The sequence below is a fragment of the Eriocheir sinensis genome, chromosome 23 (genome assembly GCF_024679095.1).
Source record: "Eriocheir sinensis breed Jianghai 21 chromosome 23, ASM2467909v1, whole genome shotgun sequence".
NCBI lineage: Eukaryota > Metazoa > Arthropoda > Malacostraca > Decapoda > Varunidae > Eriocheir > Eriocheir sinensis.
In genome coordinates this window covers 14,542,097-14,564,441 of record NC_066531.1, presented here as the reverse complement: position 1 = coordinate 14,564,441, position 22,345 = coordinate 14,542,097, and the positions used below count along the sequence as shown (strand labels likewise).

Below are 22,345 nucleotides of genomic sequence, written 5' to 3'. Positions count from 1 at the left end.
ATTCTGTCATCAACTAGTAAGTTCACATAAATTACCTAACCTAAAACAAGCACATTTACTTACAATATTGACCAACCAGCGGTAAATAGCCCACAGCCCTGGGCACATCATGAAGGTATGGCAGTCAGCTTCCCGGTAAACCACAACGCCTGGCCCAAAGTGTTAGCACAAACACAGACGCAGCAGATCACCCACAGCAAGGAACAGCAGGGAACCAGGGCCAGGTCACAAGGCTACTACATCACGCCCACATCCTAGCGGGAGCAGCCACCACAGACAACTGTCCTACGTGGCGGCTGCTGGCGCCGGGGTAAGGTGGAAAACAAACAAAACACGAGGTGCGCAACGTAAACAGTAATATTCATATAAAAAAAAAGTAACTAGCAATGATGCACAATTCACCAATTTCGTGATACTTCCACGAAACACACATAAGCCTGACATTCACCATCTTCTCCATCACTTTACAAGTGCAGGATGTTAAAGAAATAGGACGATAGTTAGTTGCTTGGAGATGATCTTTCCCAGGCTCCAGAATGGGGAGAATAATAAGGGATGTCGTCTGGACCTGGCGAGGAATCATGACACTGGGATAAAGCCGTCTTCAACTCGGAGAGAGAAAATGGGATATTATAAGATTCCCCTCCGGTGGAGGCGAAGTTAACGCCGAGTGATTCCAAATCCCGGCGATGACGAGCCCCTGGTGCAGTAGGATCTTTCCTAGAGACACTGGCAAAGTGCTTGGCGAATAGGTCAGCAACAGTCTTAGGGTCCGCCACCGTTTCCCCTGCATGCGATAACACTGGAGGGGGAGGGGGGGGAAACTTCCCAGAGATCTTACGAACTCTGTTAAAGACTTCTGTGAGTGTAGTTCTGGTAGTGATGGAAGAGAGATAAGCCTTCCAAGAAATTCGTTGAGCCTCCTTGAAAGTGCGTCGTGCTCGAGCACGCGCTCGCCGAAAAGCATCCAAACACTGGGGGTCCCCACGGTGACGACGAAGTCGAGAGAATGCAGCACGCTTCTCTTGCACAGCAGTAGTGCAAGCGACGTTCCACCAGGGAACAGGACGTTTAGGGAACTGGCCAGACGTCCTGGGGACGGATTGAAGGGCTGCAGAATGTAGGGCATCAGTGAAATAGGATGCAACCTCGTCAGAAGTTCCAAAGTCAGCTAAGGACGAAGAGAGGAGCTAAGTTCCGTAAATCGCTGCCAGTCTGCTTTATCTAGACGCCAGCGAGAAAGGCGTGACTGTGGTACAGAATCAATGCGTTCCAATAAAATTGGAAAGTGGTCACTGCCATACAAGTCCGGTAAGACCCGCCAACGAAAATCAGGAAGAGAATTAGAAGTGCAAAGTGAAAGATCTATAGAGGTAAAAGTACCAGTTTGGCTATGAAAATGTGTCACCTCCCCATAGTTTAAAATTTATAATCCCTGATCCTCAATAAAAGAAGCCTGGGACTGGGACCCGAGAGGAGGCGGGTCGAGGGACCTCGAGCTTTCTCCCAACAAAGGAACCTGCGCCCCCTCCGGACGCCGCACTACTAGAGCCAGACCGCACACCACTCCCCGAAGCTACGTGCTCGCGGGGAGGATTCCCCACACTATCTCCAAGGGATTCCTCAGTTTCCATATCCCGATCAGGAAAACCACTAGAAGCAACAGGAACTGGAACAGAGGGGGTCTCAGCAGGCTCAATATGAGCCTCCGCATCTTCCTCCATAGGCCTATCCTGAGAGACCCCAGAATCATGTATACCTACAGTAATCTTAGTTGGCAGAACATATTCAACTGAATCTGAAGAACCGCGATGTCGCTTCTTCATACCTCTGGCGGACTTCGGCGAAGCAATGTGAGGTGCATCTACATCAGCATGCATCACCTGGGACGAGGCCGGAGAAGCCCCATCAGAACCTGGAGGTGACTCGACAGAATCACCGAGGCCACTGTCTTGGAGTTTCTTTCTGTTCTTTCCCACACGAAAAAGAGGGCGCCATAAACAATTGCAACTCACCTTGCCGCCCTTGCTGACCCTCTTAAATATGGCTGGGGAATTGTCCTAGACCCCGCTCAGTTCAACTCCTTAAGCGTGGCCTCTTTCACCATGATCATCCCCTTAGAAGAGACATCCGTTTTTGGTCCCTAGAAAAGGTTATAACGTCTCTATCTTCCACTAGGTACCAGGACAGACCTTCAGAAATGGATTTCCTAATACACACCCTGTTCCTCGTCGCCCTCGCCTCTAGGTTCAGGTCCTCGCAGCTCAGGGCTCTCACGTGTTTTCCCAGGTACACTACATTCACGACAGATGGACCTGCAGTGTCCTTAGCTTCCTCCCCAAAATCGCTAGCCAAGAATGAGCGCCTCGACCACTGTCTCCAACCAGTGGTCATACCAGTCTGGTGCCTGCAAAGCGAGCCTCACCCACTCTGCCCCGTGTCAGCCTTAAGGAACTACATAACAGATTCTACGGCGCACGAACAACATCACCTTTTCTGTGATCCCGCTTCAGCCCTCCCTCTGTCAATCAGGAGGATTGCAGGCCTCCTAAGGACCGTCATAGAGGAAGGAGATCCGGGACATGACTTAAGTGCCTTTGCATAACAGCTGATCCCCGCAGACGATACAAGCACCCTCAGCTCCATTCCACTGTTTCAAGACAATAGTATTCGCTACTGATGTGTTTAATAACTGTAAAGTACGCTACCTACCTACCCTCACAATCCTCAGTTAACAGAAACCACTGAAGGGACTTTATTCCGCTATCATTTTTTTTTTTTTGCATTCTTTTTATTCGCCTCCACGATTCAGTGGTTAGCGTCCCTGATTACGAATCTGCGGGCCTGGGTTCGAATTCTGGCCTGGGCAGTCGGCGTGCAGCCCACCCAGCTGTTCATCCTTCCTTTCCGGATAGTCGATAAATAGGTACCTGGGGTCAAGATCTAAAGAAAGGGAGGTCAACTCACGGTCGGCTCAAAACTCGTCCCATTCCGCGCATCCTCCCGAGGCTCCTCCCTCTGACCAAGTGACGTAGCACAGGGTATAAAAAAAAGTTGACCGAGCAGGCAACCCCTCCAGTCACATTCACACCGCAACAAGTGAAGGGACCTGGCCTGACCTTGCTCTTCGCTCGCACCTAATAATGGTGTATTGCCTTGCTATATATGTGTGTGTATACCTCTCTCTCTCTCTCTCTCTCTCTCTCTCTCTCTCTCTCTCTCTCTCTCTCTCTCTCTCTCTCTCTCTCTCTCTCTCTGTGTGCCCCGGCATACTTGTGTGTGTGTGTGTGTGTGTGTGTGTGTGTGTGTGTGTGTATTGGTATACTTGTGTGTGTGTATACTTGTATGTATGTATGTGTGTGTATACCTGTGTATGTGTGTGCGGCGGAGAGGGTGGTCTGGTGGGCGGGTGGGCAGGTCTCCTACCTCACTTTAGGAGCCTATTAGTGAGTAACTCTGTCCACATTTGCACTGGGGTGTGACTTAATTAGCTAGGAGTGGTTATCTGTCCAGGTGGGTGGATGCTGACCTTGGCTAAAGATCATCCCTCAGGTGGATGGGGTAAGTGTGGTAGGGCCTTGCTCTATATAGACAGATAGATAGATGGATAAATGAATAAATACATATAGATGGATAGATAGATACAGAAATATAGGTATATATTATGTAATAGCTTGTGTAATGCTTGTACATACTGAAGAAAAGTACAGAACAAATAAAATACTTCCAAAGCACATTTATGCCTTTTATATCCTGCACTAATAAATCTATAAAATATACGGGATTTACTGGAAAACTACCAAGAACTCCATTATATAATAAAGGTTCTATTAATCTCTGGCTAAGATGCTACATGCATAATATATGAAACTCAAAGTAGCACAACACATATGCAAAATATTGTTAATGATTCCTCTTCCTTTTATCTTCATTATTACACAGAGAGAGAGAGAGAGAGAGAGAGAGAGAGAGAGAGAGAGAGAGAGAGAGAGAATGAATTTACCGGAGCGAGCGAGAGAGAGAGGGACTAAGGGGGTTGCCAGCTAGCTTAGGTCCTTTATACTTGTGGAGGGGGAGAGAGAGAGCGAGAGGAGGCTCCTCCCACTGACCACCTGACGTCACCTAATCTGCGCCTGAGGTGACCTCCCATTTATTCAGACACTGGTCCACAGCACCCTTGCTTTCGATTGTTTTGACTACGGAGAAAGAGCGAGCACCAACACTGCCGGCCTGCACATCACTGGAAGTCACATGTCTAGCAGCCCCAAGTGAACCAGCACCACAAGTGCCACCACAGGGAGTCGCTGAGCTACGGTTGTTGGGTTGTTGAGCACCACTCTTATGGTGAATTTTGTGTACTTCAAAAATGCGATTTTTCCTTCCAATCTTGCTTGTTGAGCTGAGGTAGTTGACTATTTCATTACTTGCGATGCTGGACACAGGTCTTCACTGATGAACATTCCACATCCTTTTAACTTTCTGGAGGTACTGACGACTGCTTCACGATCACTGAACTTCTCGAACATTGCCACGATTGATCGAGAAGCTTCAATTGGTCCAACAGGATGGGCAAGTTAAGGTTTCGCAGAGGGAGGCTGAATTTTGTTATAATTTGCCGTTTGCTTCCATGTAGGCTGTTTCTGAAGTAAAAAAAAGCTTTAATTATGGCGCCCACTGTAGTCTTCTTGATAGTTGACTCGTTTCATATTGGCAACTCGAGATTTGTAAGCATCAATTTAGCTTATGTTGTCTTTTTCAATTTTTTGTTCTTTTAATTTCTACTTTTAGGTCCAGACCTTCAGCTTGGGTAAATTCCAGGCTTTCTGTGAAGTCGCTTACCGTTGATTTCCGTGAAAGGATTTCAAACTTCACCTGATAGGTTACGATATCCAAAGCAGCTAAAAATGCTCCTTTCTGCGTGTTCAAAAGCATTTCAGAGTATCCGAATCCATGTCTGGTCACTTTACGTATTTTTTGTAGAGTCATCAGTTGTTGATTAACTTCATGTGAAATCCTTAGAAATTTCTGGATACATGTCTCGAAATTAAATTGCAGAAAAAAACAAGATTAAAATTCATAAGACAAACCTGCACTACATACTTTGGGTTACAAAACATATGAATGAGTATGTCCCTTTCACATTTCTCGACAGTTCGCCATATAAATTACTTTGAAAAGACAAGCCTGATTTATCCAAACCCTCCTAAAGTATGACCAATTACCAACAAAGTGATCACCATAGTCAGACAACAAATATCTGGCTGGGTTTGTAAGTACCTACGATATATAAAATTTGGACGGATGTGTATGTTTAATAGAGCCTTTTTTGTCATCCCTAGACCACCAACGCTGGTTGACTCTTGCATAAGGGGTTTGGACAGTATAGGGATGAGCATGAATAGAAAGTCGAGTGCAGCGGGGCCGCGGGAGGGGGGGGAGGCATGCAGTTAGCAAGTTCAGAAGAGCAGTCAGCATGAAAATATCGATAGAAGATAGAAAGAGAGGCAACATTGCGGCGGAATTTGAGAGGTAGTATCAGTATGAGGAGGAGAGCTGATGAGACGAAGAGCCTTTGACTCCACTCTGTCAAGGAGAGCTGTGTGAGCGAACCCCCCCCCCCTCCACACACACACACACACACATGAGATGCATATTCCATTCTAGGGCGGACAAGGCCCCTGTAAATGGATAGCAACTGTGCGGGAGAGAAGAACTGGCGGAGACGGTACAGAACGCCCAGCCTCGAGGAAGCTGATTTAGTAAGAGATGAGATATGAAGTTTCCAGTTGAGATTTTGAGTTAAGGATAGACCGAGGATGTTTAGTGTTGAGGAAGGTGATAGCTGGGTGTTGTCAAAGAATAGCGGATATTTGTTTGGAAGATTGTGTCGAGTGGATAGGTGGAGAAACTGTGTTTTTGAGGCGTTGAAGGACACCAGGTTCTTCTTGCCCCAATCGGGAATAATAGTAAGGTCTGAGGCTAAGCGTTCTGCAGCCTCCAGCCTTGAGTCGTTAAGTTCCTGTAGGGTGGGTCTTCTATTAAAAGAAGATGAGTAATGCAGAGTGGAATCATCGGCGTAAGAATGGATAGGACAGTTCGTTTTGGAAAGAAGATCATCAATGAACAACAGAAAAAGAATGGGAGATTGGACAGAACCCTGTGGGACACCACTGTTAATATATTTAGGGGAAGAACAGTGACCGTCTACCACGGCAGAAATAGAACGGTCAGAAAGGAAACTGGAGATAAAGGTACAGAGAGAAGGATAGAAACCGCTGGAGGGTAGTTTGGAAAGCAAAGATTTGTGCCAGACCCTATCAAAAGCTTTTGATATGTCCAGCGCAATAGCAAAAGTTTCACCGAAACAGCTAAGAGAGGATGACCAAGAGTTAAGAAGGCTAGGAGATCACCAGTAGAACGCCCCTTGCAGAACCCATACTGGCGATCAGATAGAAGGTCAGAAGTGGAAAGGTGCTTTTGAATCTTCCGGTTAAGGATTGATTCAAAAGCTTTAGTTAGACAAGAAAGTAAAGCTATAGGACGGTAGTTTGAGGGATTGGAGCGGTCACCCTTCTTAGGCACAGGCTGTATGAAGGCATACTTCCAGCAAGAAAGAAAGGTAGATGTTGACAGGCAGAGGCGAAAGAGTTTGACCAGGCAGGGTGACAGCACGGAGGCACAGTTTTTAAGGACAATAGGAGGCACTCCATCAGGTCCATAAGCCTTCTGAGGATTGAGGCCAGAGAGGGCATAGAAAACATCATTTTGAAGAATCTTTATAACAGGCATAAAGGAGTCAGAGGGGGGATGAGTAGGAGGAATATGCCCAGAATCGTCCAGAGTGGAGTTTTTAGAAAAAGTTTGAGAGAAGAGTTCAGCCTTAGAGATAGATGAGACGGCAGTGTTGCCGTCAGGACTGAGGAGTGGAGGGAAAAATGAAGAAGTGAAGTTGGAGGAGATGTTTTTGGCTGGATGCCAGAAGTCACGGGAAGAGTTAGAGAAAGCAAAGTTTTGACATTTTCTATTAATGAAAGAATTTTTGGTTAGTCGGAGAATAGATTTGACACGATTTCGGGCAGAAATGTAAAGTTCATAATTAGCATTAGTTTGAAGGCTCTGGTACCTTTTGTGACCTACCTCTCTATCATTGACAGCACGAGAACAAGCGTGATTAAGCCAAGGCTTTTTAGCGTGAGGAGTAGAGAAAGAACGAGGAATGTATGCCAGTAGAACCAGTAGAACGCCCCTTGCGAAACCCATACTGGCGATCAGATAGAAGGTCAGAAGTGGAACGGTGCTTTTGAATCTTCCGGTTAAGGATTGATTCAAAAGCTTTAGATAGACAAGAAAGTAAAGCTATAGGACGGTAGTTTGATCGATTGGAACGGTCACCCTTCTTAGGCACAGGCTGTATGAAGGCATACTTCCAGCAGGAAGGAAAGGTAGATGTTGACAGGCAGAGGCGAAAGAGTTTGACCAGGCAGGTTGACAGCTCGGAGGCACAATTTTTTAGGACAATAGGAGGCACTCCATCAGGTCCATAAGCCTTCTGAGGATTGAGGCCAGAGAGGGCACAGAAAACATAATTTTGAAGAATCTTTATAACAGGCATAAAAGAGTCAGAGGGGGAATGAGTAGGAGGAATATGCCCAGAATCGTCCAGAGTGGCGTTTTTAGAAAAAGTTTGAGAGAAGAGTTCAGCCTTAGAGATAGATGAGACGTCAGTGTTGCCCTCAGGACTGAAGAGTGGAGGGAAAGATGAAGAAGTGAAGTTGGAAATGTTTTTGGCTAGATGCCAGAAGTCACGGGAAGAGTTAGAGAAAGCAAGGTTTTGGCATTTCCTATTATTGAAAGAGTTTTTGGTTAGTCGGAGAATAGATTTGGCACGATTCCGGGCAGAAATGTAAAGTTCATGGTTAGCATTAGTTCGAAGGCTCTGGTACCTTTTGTGAGCTGCCTCTCTATCATTGACAGCACGAGAACAAGCGTGATTAAACCAAGGCTTTTTAGCGTGAGGAGTAGAGAAAGTACGTGGAATGTATGCCTCCATTCCAGAGACAATCACCTCTGTGATGCGCTGAGCACACACAGCGGGGTCTCTATCCTGGAAGCAATAACCATACCACGGGAAATCGGAAAAGTACATCCTCAGGTCGTCCCACCGAGCTGAAGCAAAATGCCAGAAGCATCGCTTCTTCGGTGGGTCCAGAGGGTGTACAGGAGCGATAACACGGATACAGAAATAAGATTGTGATCGGAGGAGCCCAACGGAGAGAACAGTTTGACAGAATAAGCAGAAGGGTTTGAGGTAAGGAAGAGGTCTAGAATGTTGGGCCGGTCTCCAAGACGGTCGGGAATACGTGTAGGGTGCTGGACCAACTGCTCTAGATCGTTGAGGATAGCAAAGTTGTAGGCTTGTTCACCAGGCTGGTCAGTGAAAGAGGATGAAAGCCAAAGCTGGTGGTGAACATTGAAATCTCCTAGGATGGACATTTCAGTGAAGGGAGAGTGGGTCAAAATGTGCTCCGCTTTAGGGTTCAAGTAGTCAAATAATTTTACATAGTTGGTAGAGTTAGGTGAGAGATAAACAGCACAGATGTATTTTATAATAGAATGACAATGAAGTCTTAGCCAGATGGTGGAAAATTCTGAAGAATCAAGGTTGTGGGCACGAGAGCAAGTGATGTCGTTGCTCACGTAGGCGCAACATCCAACTTTGGATTGAAATTAAGGATAGAGATAGTAGGAGGGAACAGAGTAGAGATTGCTGTCAGTAGCCTCAGAAACCTGTGTTTCGGTGAGGAAGAGAAGGTGAGGTTTAGAGGAAGAGAGATGGTGTTCCACTGAATGAAAATTAGAAGGAACACCGCGAATGTTGCAGAAATTGAGAAGAAAGAGGTTTGAGGAGTTATCAAGACACCTCTCGGGTCTTCAGCCAGAAGGGGAGTCCTCCCTGGGGGAATTTGTGGTCCCCCCCACAGGCGAGGACTCGGAGGCAAGGTGGAGGTGCGCCATTTTGAAATTTGAATTTTGGGAAAAGGTGGATATGTTGTGTGAATGTAATGTGGTGTGGATAGAGAGAGGAGATGTCTTTAGAGAGCATGCTGAACTACTCGCTGGTGTTGGTGAGACAATAGGGAAACGGTTAGTGAGGACATGGGAAGGGTTTTTGGAGGGCTTCAGCTCCCTTCTCACCTCCCATATATATCTCACCGGGAGTGGCTTGCGCCCGTTCGGCAGGTGTCCTCCTACCTAATCCAGCCTGTCTCAGTTTGTCTCTCTTGTTACTCGTTTATCTTCCACTGTCTGTCCTCGTCCTCCTATTGTTAACTCGTACATATTGTTTACTACACACACTAACATTTATATGTCATCTACACCATACACACGCATACACACACAAACACCTTTTCTATTTATTTTGTTTGTTCTTATGACCTGTACGATTTTTATGTCAATAAAAAAGCCTGACGGATATTGACTTTCTCTATCCATGAACCAATTAGCACGTAGAACACTCGCTACCGCCTACACGTGTAGGGTGCTGAACCAACTGCTCTAGGTCGTTGAGGAGGGCAAATTTGTAGGCTTGTTTACTAGGCTGGTCAGTGAAAGATGATGAAAGACAAAGCTGGTGGTGAACATTGAAATCTCCCAAGATGGAGATTTCAGAGAAGGGAGAGTGGGTCAAGATGTGCTCCACTTTAGAGTTCAAGTAGTCAAAGAATTTTACATAGATAGTAGAGTTGAGTGAGAGATAAACAGCACAGATGTATTTAATAATAGTATGACAATGAAGTCTTAGCCAGATGGTGGAAAATTCAGAAGAGTCAAGGTTGTGGGCACGAAAACAAGTGATGTCGTTGCGCACGTAGACGCAACATTCAGCTTTGGATTGAAATTTAGGATAGAGATAGTAGGAGGGAACAGAGTAGAGATTGCTCTCAGTATCCTGAGAGACCTGTGTTTTGGTGAGGAAGAGAAGGTGAGGTTTAGAGGAGGAGAGATGGTGCTCCAGAGAATGAAAATTAGTATCCTACATATCATGAATATGAAATATAAGTACTTAGCTACAAAATAACATATACAAGAGGTCGTTGTGGTTAATGCTGTTCATATGTTTGTCAACAAATGATGGACGATGGACTGACGGAGTGGATCATCCGTCCCTTATTTTTTCTCTCTCTCACCTTCCTTTACTTACACCCCTCTCTCCCTCTTATCACCTCCCTTACTCCTTACCTCCCTCCATCCCCTCCTTTCCTCCCTTATTTTTTCTCTCCCTCACCTGCCTTTACTTACAGCCCTCTCTCCCTCTTATCACCTCCCTTACTCCTTACCTCCCTTCATCCTCTCCTTTCATCCCTTATTCTCTCTCTCCTCCCTTTCACTCCATCCCCTTCTTTCTCTCCCTCTCCCCTCCCTTCTCTTCTCTTCCATCTTCTCTCCTCCCTTACTCTTTCTCTCCCTCTCCTTTCTTTTCCTCATTTCCTCCCTTCCCAGTTCCCACCTCCCTCCTCCCTTACATTATCTCCCTTTCCTCCCTTACTCTTTCTTAGTCACGTTGTTTTGTTTTGAGGTGAGCCGAGTATCGCCCCCCCGTCCCACTTTGATCCGCTCTATTGTTATATATCTCCATTATTTCTATCTCCCTTCCTTCTGTTTCCTCTATTCCTTCTTTCCTCTTCTTTATTCTTCTGCAATTCTCTCCTTTCTCCTTCTTTTTCTTTTCTCTTCTTCCTCTCTTGTCCTTTATCACACTTCTCATGTTACTGTTATTGTAATTATTATTATTATTATTATTATTATTATTATTATTATTATTATTATTATTATTATTATTATTATTATTATTATCATCATCATTATTATCTCTCTCTCTCATATAGAAGAAGCAAACTATTAAAACAAGAAGAAGAAAAAAACAACCTATAGCTGTGGAAAATTATTATAATTGGTTTCATGCACTAAATTAATGTTCCTTCCTTTACTGTTTTCTATTATCATATTACGAGTCTTATCATTTCCTCCACTGCATGAATATTGCACACATGTTTCTTGTATTAATTGAAAATCACACAGTATGCGCTAACCACTCTTGCAGGAAGGCTGTTACAGTGGCGGACGACTCAATTCGAGGAAGGAGGGAGGGAGGGAGGGGGCGGGAGAGCAATTTATTGACTTCTTTATTCTTTGTTCCATATCTCATAATAGAAGGGTGTCGATCCAGTGCAGATGTAGCTAACAGATGTGGAGTAAAGGACCTGCATGGAAACAGTGCTCAGAAGGGAAAGACTCCGATGGTTTGGACATGTAAAGAGAGCAGGGGAGGACACAGTGCTGGGAGTTGTGGAGAGAATGGTAAGATAGGGTGTCCGGTGCAGATGTAGCTTACAGATGTGGAGAAGAGGACCTGGAAACAGTTTCTTTTTTCCTTTTTTACATGTGACCTAAAGCGCCGGTAGGCTTTTTTTTATTAGGGGCCTGATGGTGGGCCCGAGCCCGTTATGGCGGAGACAATTGTTTATAGTGGCGCAATTATTATTGGCTCATGCTGCCCCCCGGAGATCATTCTTGATTTCACTTGCATAGCTTCTTCTAGAGTCCGGGTTGGTGGATAGTCTTCAGGACAGCATGTGGGTAGTCTTAGGCCCCTCGGCGGTGACTGAAGAACCTAGGTGGTTAGCGGCAGTTCGAACCTCATCATCATCAACCCTGCGAATGCAGGGCCGGCACATAACCACTCCGCCACCACCTCAGAAACATGGAAACATGGAAATGCAGGCAACATAAAGCCTATTGGCTTATTACGAGGTTGCCGGCTTTGGTGACAATCTGCTCGACAGGCACTTGGGGCCTGGGGAGCAGATGAAAGCTTCGATATTGAGGAGCAGATGAAAGCACCTCAATATTCAATTTACTCCCGACGCAGCGAAGTGAAGGTCGATTCTATATTTGAAGGAGTTGATAGTATTCGCATTTACTACTTATGAAGGAAGATTGTTCCAGTGACGGATTACTCGGTTTGGAATGAAACTCCTTCCGATGGGAAAGACTCCGATGGTTTGAACATGTGAAGACAGCAGGGGAGGATACAGTGCTGGAAGGTTTGGAGAGATTGGCAAGACAGGGTGCCCAGTGCAGATGTAACTAACAGATGTGGAGTAGAGGACCTGGAAACAGTGATCAGAAGGGAAATACTCCGATGGTTTGGACATGTGAAGGGAGCAGGGGAGGATACAGTGCTGGGAGTTGTGGAGAGATTAGCAAGACAGGGTATCTAGTGCAGCTAGATGGGGCTAACATATGTGGAGTAGAGAACCTGGAAACAGTGCTCAGAAGGGAGACTCCTATAGTTCGGACATGTGAAAAGCAGGGGAGGATACAGTGCTGGGAGTTTTGGAGAGATTGAAAGTAAAAGGAAGGAGACCAGGTGGTAGACCTAGGAAAACGTGGAGAAGGTGTATACAGGAAGACTTGGCAGTGATGGGATTGGATGAGCATCGGGCAGAAGACAGAGCAGAATAGAGGAGACCAATAAAGCGTCCAACCGCTCAGGAAGAGTGAAAACGGACGTTAAACGAAATTATGATGATGATGATGATATCTCATAATAGAAGAAGAAAATAACATAACTAAGAACATTAAGTGACCTTGGATACGTTCAGTTCACTCCCGACGCAGTAAAGTTACTGTCAGTGGAAATGGAGTTGATCGTTTCCGCACTGACTACTTCTGCGGGGAGGCTGTTCCAGTGGCGGACGACTCTGTTCGAGGAAGGAAGTATGGAGGAGGGAGGGATGGGGGCGAGAGTTTTTATTCTTTGCGTTAATCTTATTCTCTCGTTCCATCTCATCCTTCCACATGCTACCTGCCACATATACTTCAATACTCTGTTACTTAACTTTACTTTATGATCATTTCACTTTACTTCCAGATTAAATAAGTTAACTTCCTCTGCATTGCGCCACGTAGGGCTACAGCAGACGCTTTTAAAATTAGGAACAGCAGACGCATTATAAATTAGGAACAGCAGACGCATTTAAAATTAGGAACAGCAGACGCTTTTAAATTAGGAACAGCAGACGCTTTTAAATTAGGAACAGCAGACGCTTTTAAAATTAGGAACAGCAGACGCTTTTAAATTTAGGAACAGCAGACGCTTTTAAATTAGGAACAGCAGACGCATTTAAAATTAGGAACAGCAGACGCTTTTAAATTAGGAACAGCAGACGCTTTTAAATTAGGAACAGCAAACGCTTTTAAAATTAGGAACAGCAGACGCATTATAAATTAGGAACAGCAGACGCTTTTAAAATTAGGAACAGCAGACGCATTATAAATTAGGAACAGCAGACGCATTATACATTAGGAACAGCAGACGCATTTAAAATTAGGAAGAGTAATCACTTAAATTAACTTGAGAAACAAACACAGATTAACATGATTCTGAGGGGAAGTAGGCACCCGTTTATTATATATATACACATGTCTGTATATCATCAAGACCCCAAGACCCAGACCAAGCATTCCTAAACGTATACTATAGTCGCAGCACACGAGTCTGAGGTCTTCGTTATCGTGTTCTGGCAACTTGCCATTACACATGCACACACACATACAGCTACATAATCAGCGACCTTATTTTTTTTTTACAACTGAGGGGTGGCCGAAAGATAGAGAAGAGCTGTGTGGGTGGAACCCCCCACACGGGCGATGCATACTCCATACGAGGGCGGACAAGGCCCTTGTATATGGATAGCAGCGGTGCGGGGCAGAAGAACTGGAGGAGACGATACAGAACGCCCAACCTCGAGGAAGCTGATTTAGTGAGAGAAGAGATGAGAAGTTTCCAGTTAAGATTTTGAGTTAAGGATAGACCGAGGATATTTAGTTCTGAAGAATTATAAGGTGACAGCTGAGTGTAGTTGAAGAATAGGGGATAGGTGTTTGGAAGATTGTGTCGAGTTGAAAGGTGGATAAATTGGGTTTTTGAGGCATTGAAGGACACAAAAACCCAAAGTTTCCTTTTATCCCAATCGGAGATGATAGCAAGGTCTGAGGTTAAGGATTCTGCAGCCTCAGTCTTATAAACTAAAACATATTTTTACGACAATTTCAATAATATGATTAATACTGACAAATGTGCCCTATGCGTAGACTATCGTATAACATCGTAGACGCCATGACGCCAGGTTGCCAGAGCACGATAATTCACACCTCAGTCTCGGGTGCCGCGACGAAAGCCAAGGCTGTTACACAGAGACAGCCTTGGCACAGCACAACTATAACTCCTCCTCTTCATCTCTCTCCTTTCCCTTCCCTCCTCTTCCTCCTCACTCAGGCTTAGTGATGCGGAAGACAAAGACGAGGCCCTCCTTGTCACAGAAATAGTTTGGGACGATGCGCCGCTCCACCTGAAGGAATTATGACCATCATTTCAAATACGTGACCTTCTCCCCCTGGCCAGCTCCTGACCATCTCCTTATACCAGAGTGTCGTGACAGGCGCCCATACAGTGAACAGCCCCGCCAGACAGAAACCTCGATTAGAGTAAATGTTTTCTTGTACCAATGTTGCCAGATAGTTGTACTCAGCCTCTTATATTTACCAACTTCCGACCCCAAAACTGTCTCCTGGGGCTCAATAACTAGATTCATTTATATCTATCGTTAAAATAGTGAATTCCTGATGTTTCTTGGCAATAGTTAGGTGTCAAAAAACGGTAAATACTATGATCTGAGTACGATAATCTGGCAACGGTGCTCCCTACCTTCTTCCACTTCCCGTCCGCCTCCAGCTGGTCCATGTAAGGCTCCAGCTTGTCCTTGTAGGAAGGCACGGTCTGTAGGAACTCATGGCGCATCACGATGATCACGAAGCCTCCTGGAGTGCCGGAGAGGAGGAAATCAGTTAATCATTGGGGCATAAGCTAGGGGGCGATCCTATAGTAGGAGTAGGTAGGAAGACACCTACCGAACGGGCGTGACCTACTCCCGGTGAGAATATATGGGAAGCGAGGAGGGTGCTGAAGCCCTCCAACCGTTTCCCTTTTGTCTCATCAACACCAGAGAGCAGTTCAGCATGCTCTCTAAAGACGGTTCCTCTCTCTTTCTACACCACACTATATTCACACAACACACACCTTTTCCCAAAATGTTGCGCCTACGTGCGCAACGACATCACTTGCTCTCGTGCCCACGACCTTGACTCTTCTGAATTTTCCACCATCTAGCTAAGACTTCATTGTCATTCTATTACTAAATACATCTGTGCTGTTTATCTCTCACCTAACTCTACTAACTATGTAAAATTCTTTGACTATTTGAGTTCTAAAGTGGAGCACATCTTGACCCACTCTCCCTTCGCTGAAATATCCATCATGGGAGATTTCAATGTTCACCACCAGCTTTGGTTCTCATCCTCTTTCACAGACCAGCCTGGTGAACAAGCCTACAACTTTGCTCTCCTCAACGACCTAGAGCAGTTGGTTCAGCACCCTACACGTATTCCCGACCGCTTTGGAGACAGGCACAACATTCTAGACCTTCTCCTTACCTCTAATCCTTTTGCTTACTCTGTCAAACTCTTCTCTCCGTTGGGTTCCTCCGACCATAACCTTATTTATGTTTCCTGTCCTATCACTCCTGTACATCCTCTGGACCCACCGAAGAGGCGATGCTTCTGGCATTTTGCTTCAGCTCGGTGGGACGACCTTGTTATAGTAATTGTAGTATATCAATGAACAAAAAACACGACAGATAGATTACGCCACCTTGTAGGAATGTCAGCTGTCAGTGTTTACCATCTCAGTTTGTATACAAAGCATTTCATCAAGCTTAGAGGTCACCTTGAAATACGTGACCAATTGTAACTTCATTATTTTCCATTCTGTAACTCGTCACTCCTTCGAGAGAGCTCGCACGACACACACCTAGCGGCTCGTCTCTCTCACCCACGCTACGCTGTATCTTAGGTTAAGAATATATTTCTTCTAAGACAGCAAGAGTTTCCCTTCACGCCCGCAAGTCCCCGCAACCAAACGTTCACTGTTACATCATTTGGTGGCAGACGGTGTCCCAACGCGCCTGAGCCCTTCGCTACCTAGTTGTCCTACAAGAGCTCCAAGCCACAAGAACTCACCAACAAATCCGGGGACAGGCGTAGAAGGAAGGAAGGAGTCAAAATCCCTGCTACAGGCCAACTACAGGCCTACGCACTTCTACAAGCTCTCTACAGGCCAACAACCAGCCACTCCCAGCTCACTCCAAGCCCTCCGTGGTACGCAGAAGGAGGCACTCCTCGCAGAGCCCACAAGCTCCAAGCAACACAGCGGCAACACCGCCGCTGCCGGGAGCATCGGCCCAAACCTCTTCCGGCAAACAGTCAACCAGGGCAAACGCGGACATCTCCCGGTGACTGCAAGCAGTACCCACCACCGTTACTACAAGGCGCCTTCTCAAGTGGTTACACACCCAGGTTGCCATATCTACAACCGCTGCCCCCACAACTCTCAAAATAACAAGAGCATCGCTGCCGTCCTACGTCTGGCAGCAGTGTTCCGGCGCCCGCCCTGCCACACACCTGCCCGACTACATCGTCAGCAGTTTCCAGCAGCCATTATGGGGTCAGTCTCCACGCCATCAGTCAACCTTCTACGCGCTCCTGCCGCGGCCAAGGTCTTCCAACGCGACTCCAAAGGCTCCAGGTACCCCATGAGCGACGACATCCTTCGTCACCAGCTCTACGTCAGCTGAATATTCTCGGTATTGTACCTGTTCCAAATATTTTCACAAGTGCAAACTCAGCAAAATTGCATCAGAGGCACGACTCTTTTATTTATGTGTATCTAACACTGTTAATCAGTCGTAATTGTGAGAGTAACGATCATTTGCATACGGTATTGATCCTTCTTGTTGTCTGTTAGCGGTAAAACTGTGATTTCCCTGCTCTAATTCAAACTTCCTCAGTGTGCCCTTGCTCCGTTTTCTCTTCGCTGTTCGGGAGAAACCCGCACTTTAAGGGCATGCTCTCTTATTTCTCCTAACCAAATAACGGCTGCGTTATTGGGCCATTATTTCATATAACCATAACATTATAACATTACATTATAACCTGACATTATAACCTTAACTTTCTATTACGTCTAACGGCCACCTTGCTTACCATCCCTTCTTGTTTTTAGGGGTACGGCGCAAACTTTTAACTCAGACGTGTTACGTTAATATTTACAGCAATTAAAATATGCTCATATATTGTAACTGATTTAAGCCATAATATGAACAAAGACACTCTCGCTAAACTCGGTGACACCTTTAAACAGTTAACGAGTCCCTCAGGTAAGGAGGAAGTGGAACACGGTTCAGGCACCAATGATCTTAATGTTGTAAATTTACGTTCAGGTTCTCAGTATTCCTCAATTCCAAACAGGGACCCTTCACCTCCGGGTTCTTCGGGATACTTAACCTCCACTCAACCGGTCACAATGCCTACCAATCCACCTCCCCCCCTCCCCCTTCCACCGATTCGGGTCATTCCATCTCACGCCAGTTTTCGACAGTTCTCTGGCAGCGAGTCAGATTATTCGGCGACAGTTCCTAGATCTATGTGAGTCTGCCATCGTAAATTCCTCCATTACGGAAGATCATGATAAAATTGCATTTATTCGGTCCGGGTTACTACCAGGCTCTCGGGCACTAAATTTGATGCAGTCCTCAGCGTTTGCTTCGGTGGACATTGGAGTAAACTATGAGATTTTTTAAAGGAATTTCATAAAAATCTTCGGAGGCGGGAGTAAACCAAGCTTCGTTAGACAGAACGCACACACGGTTGAGCCCCTTCAAAAAAAAAAATCCTCAACAAAGCCGATTTGGGACGCCATGACTGAGGCAAATCAGCTGGCGGTTGATTGTGTCAAAAGTCTAGAAGACGCGCAATGGCTCTCAGGGGGCAGTATGCAAAAACACCAGGTGAAGACAGTCTTCGAGTTGCTTTTTTACTTATTTCATATTTCAGAGAAGAACCGCCGTTCTGCCCTTCCCTTGACCTTCAAACCGGGCGGGAAGTTGGTTGACTTCGTCTCAGAGTTAGAAGTCAAGGTTCAAGAACACACTCACCATCAACCCCTCGCAACTGCCGCAGCATTGCAGGCACAAAGTAAGGCATCTCTCACCTGTAGTTTTTGCAAACAATCAGGACATTCCGAGAAATCTTGCTTTGCGAAACGTAGGGACTCAACACACTCAAGACAGGGAACTGATAGGAGATCAGGAGGTTACAGGGGTGGCCATCACTCATCACACAGGAACCCTAGGCCAAACCATCGGCGGAAGGCTGCCTTTTGCCATGTCCACGGGAATTGTTTTCATGATTCAGACAGTTGTTATGCAATACAAAAGGCCAAGGAGGAACAGAAGAACAAGTCCTCGGCGGACAGTAAACCACACTCCTCCTCTTCTCAGAATAAAAAGGCATGACTTTGTGACAGCCCCAAGGCGTACATCCAAGTACCCCATAAGGACGATACTAATTGGGAGCAACTTGACTCAGTCACTGCCGCCTTGGGACGGACAAGCATAATTGCCCTCCCTTGCAAGGTGGGCAAAATTTCACTCACCTTAGCGGTAGACACAGGTGCAACAGTCAATGTAATATCAGACTCCGCTTACAGGTCACTGACACGACAGGCGAGAGGGGGAAATTGGCCGCTCCAAGAGAACGACCTGAATGTGGTAGGCGTGACAGGCACCACTTTGGGAATCCTTGGGCGAGTACCACTAACAGTCAGCTTACATGAAAAGGTATGTTCCTTTCGAGATTTCTTTTATGTATCTAGCAGGTTTGCCTTACCTGTGGATGGGATCTTAGGATTAAACGCCATGAAAGACCTGCACATAACCATAAACCCTGAAAGCAACGCGATCGTGTATCAAGGACGACGCATACAGGGGATGGTAAATCCATCGCCTATGTCACATGTAATCCCGCCCTCAGAGGGGGAAAATTACCAACCCACCACAGACTCAGGGTCTCCCACCGCCCAAGTGTCACCTCTTACGGTCAAACCACACGAAAACATTACAGACTTGTGGCGGACAGTAACGGCAGTCGTAGAAGGTCCTCAAGTAGTTCCGGATCGTGCTGCAAAACTTGTTAAAATCCGGTTACCTAACGCTCCTCCAACGGGCAGTGATGTGTGTATCGACGGAGCACCACACATACACCGGGTGACGGTGGAGGTAACTCTCGCGATCGTCAAAGAGGGAGGTATTGCAGAGGCATTGGTAATAAACACGTCAGGATCCCCTGTATCCTTAAAACACGGGGTTAGATTCTGCCAGTGTCCAGTGTATGGGAAAAATGTAGCCCCGGAACCAGCTGCATACCCTTCAGCCCAAGTTTTAGGCATAACCTCGGCGTGTCAGGCTTCTCCCGAACAAGACACAGCTAATTTAGAGGCATTCCTAAAAGTTGCACACAATTCCGAAATTAAGCCAACCTTAGTCCAGCTGCTGGAACATTATAGGGGGGCGCTTGCTCTACAAGGCGAGCCGCTTGGAGTTACGCAGTGTGCTGAACACAATCACATTAAGTTAAAACCCAATACCAATCCTGTATATATCAATGCATACAAGCTCCCCCACAGTCAGAGGGAAGTAGTGCAGCAACTTATATCTGATATGTTAGAACAAGGTGTCATCAAAGAATCGAACTCCCCGTGGAATTCACCCTTGTTTCTGGTTCCAAAGAAAGACGGTTCTTATCGTCCTGTGATTGATTTCCGGCGTGTGAACACCGCGACCGTGGATGATCATTTTCCGTTTCCCGTTCTTAGAGATCTTCTGATGTGTCTCGGTAGAGGAAATAAAGTCTTTGTGAGTCTTGATCTGGTCAGTGGCTACTAGCAACTGTCCATGGCCCCCGAGTCACGTGAAATAACGACTTTCAGCACGCCTCATGGACACTATGAGTGGACGAGGATGCCGTTCGGACTCAAAGGAGCTCCCTTGACCTTCCAAAGGACAATGAACATTATTTTTGGTGACTTGCTGGGCAACTGTCTATGTGTATTTAGACGACCTCATCATAGCAAGTAAAGACGTGCATGCGCACATGGCAACACTAAAAGCAGTCCTACACAGACTTCAAGAGGTCGGATTAAAGCTCAAACTCACCAAATGTGAATTCTTAAAGCCTCGGATCAAGTTCTTGGGGCATGTCGTGGACGAATTCGGCATCCACACAGTGGACGACAAAATAAAAGCTATTTCCGAGTTCCCTCAGCCAACGTCGGCGGACAAGGTACGGTCTTTCTTGGGAGACGGACGTTATTACAGGCCTTTCATAAAGGACTTCGCAGCACGCGCGAGTCCCCTAACCCATCTATTAAAGAAAGACGTACCATTTCAGTGGCTCCCAGCTCAACAAACGAGCTTTGAGGATTTAAAGAAAGCGCTTACACAGGCTCCGGTCCTTGTCTTTCCGGATTTCAAGGACCCCTTTCAGCTTTGTACCGACGCTTCGGCTAGTGGACTAGGAGCCGCTCTTATGCAAACAGATAAGTCCGGCAAAAAGCATGTAATAGCGTTCGCCAGTCGAGTACTAACAGCTCCGGAAAAGAACTATTCTGTTACCCACCTAGAGGCTCTTGCCATTGTGTGGGCTCTGAAGCATTTTCGAGACATAGTGATGGGGTATATAATTGTGGTGTATACGGACCACGCGGCCATAACTGATCTTTTCAAGGGAATAAACGTACACGATTCTTCTTAACGATCCAAGCATACAATCCGGAGATAAAATATATCACCGGGAAAACAAATGTGGTCGCAGATGCCTTATCTCGGAATATTCCGATAGGTGCGATTACCACCCCAGAGGTCATCCACAACTTCACTTCACCTGAGCTACACACTGCTCAGCGAGACCACCCTGTGTGGAAGAGGTTAATTTAAGCCCTCGAGTCGGGAGACGAAACAAACCTTCCTGAATTGCCAGTTCCCTTTTCACAATTCTTCCTATCAGAGGACAACCTCCTTTGTAGGTCATGGCCAACCAAACCGGTACCTATAGAACAACTGGTCATCCCAGACAAATACGTCCCCGTGACGCTTAAGGGAGTGCAGGGCGCGAATATTCGAAAAATTCTGGGAAATGGGCGAATTTTAGGTATACATTTAAAAATAATATCTATGATGGTGGCAACAATCCTACCAAGTTACAGAGCTGTATTTCTTTTCATTTTTTTTTATACTGAATAAAATAGATAAAATATTGGCAACGTCTGGCAACCCTATTACATAGAAAAAACATTACTTATATTGAAATAACGTCAAAATTTCGATAGATACTTCGTTTTTTGTTCCAGAATTGTGTTTATGAAGATAATTGGCAACTCGATCAACCAGCATATATCACGAAGACAGACTCTTTCAGCTTCAGTGCTCTTCAAAATGTCAGAGTGAGAGGATATTGCTCCTTGACCTCTCAACTTCTTACGCCACAGTTTTGATTCCTCGACCTGGACTAGTGCTGCAATCATGGGAAGAGTTAAAAGAAGCAAAACAGCGAAGCGTCAGAATGCAGAGAGGGCCCGTGAGTGCTTGAAAGAGAAACAAGGAGGAGAAACATCGAAGGAGGGTCGCGTCACACCTGCAGCCACTTCGCATGCTTCTACCAGCCACACCCACCCTCCACCGCCACAGCACTCAGTCTCACCTCACACTACTCATGTTCTCCTCTCACCTCAAACCTCGTCAGCAAAGAAGAGGAAATTGGAAGTTTACCAGATATCACAACCCTCAATCAAGACCACAGTTGATGACGAGAACTTGATTTTGAAAAAAAGTTATCTTGAAGAATTATTTACACATGTTACTTGCAGTCACTGCTTTGGGAAACTAAATGTGAGCTTTGTGAACAAGTTCTTGGACCATAAAATTGACTTAGAGTGTGCAGAGTGTGGTAAAAAGTATGGTGATTCAGATGTGAAAGACACTCCAGTGACGAACGCCATTGTGTACAGTACAATGGATGTAGGTTTAGGCTATGCAGGGTTTCATAAATTGACTGAGAACATGAGTATGAAGCCTCTGTATAATAATTATGCAAACTTCCAGTCGCTAGCACTTGAGAAAACAAAGGAAAAGGCAAAAGAAATATTAAAAAAGAGTACTGAAGCAGCAAAACAACATTATGTACCTGACCAGCATGGAATTTATGACATGAAAGTGATATATGACGGGTCGTGGCAGAAACGAGGCCATACGAGTCTGCTAGCTGTTGGTGCTATCATCGACGCTGACTCTGCATGTGTTTTAGATTATGAGGTAGTCAGTAAATTTTG

At 45.7% G+C, this 22,345-nt stretch overlaps 1 protein-coding gene across 1 annotated transcript in view; it reads right to left on the bottom strand.

The window, feature by feature from the left end:
• Window positions 1-22,345, bottom strand: part of LOC127002588 (uncharacterized) — a 49,979-nt gene that overhangs the window by 5,284 nt on the left and 22,350 nt on the right. Inside the window, exons 5-6 of the mRNA XM_050868671.1 lie at window positions 14,774-14,886; window positions 14,341-14,417 (exon numbers count right to left, since the gene is read on the bottom strand). Of these exons, the coding sequence (XP_050724628.1) occupies window positions 14,341-14,417; window positions 14,774-14,886 (190 nt within the window). The remainder of the gene's footprint in view (window positions 1-14,340; window positions 14,418-14,773; window positions 14,887-22,345) is intronic.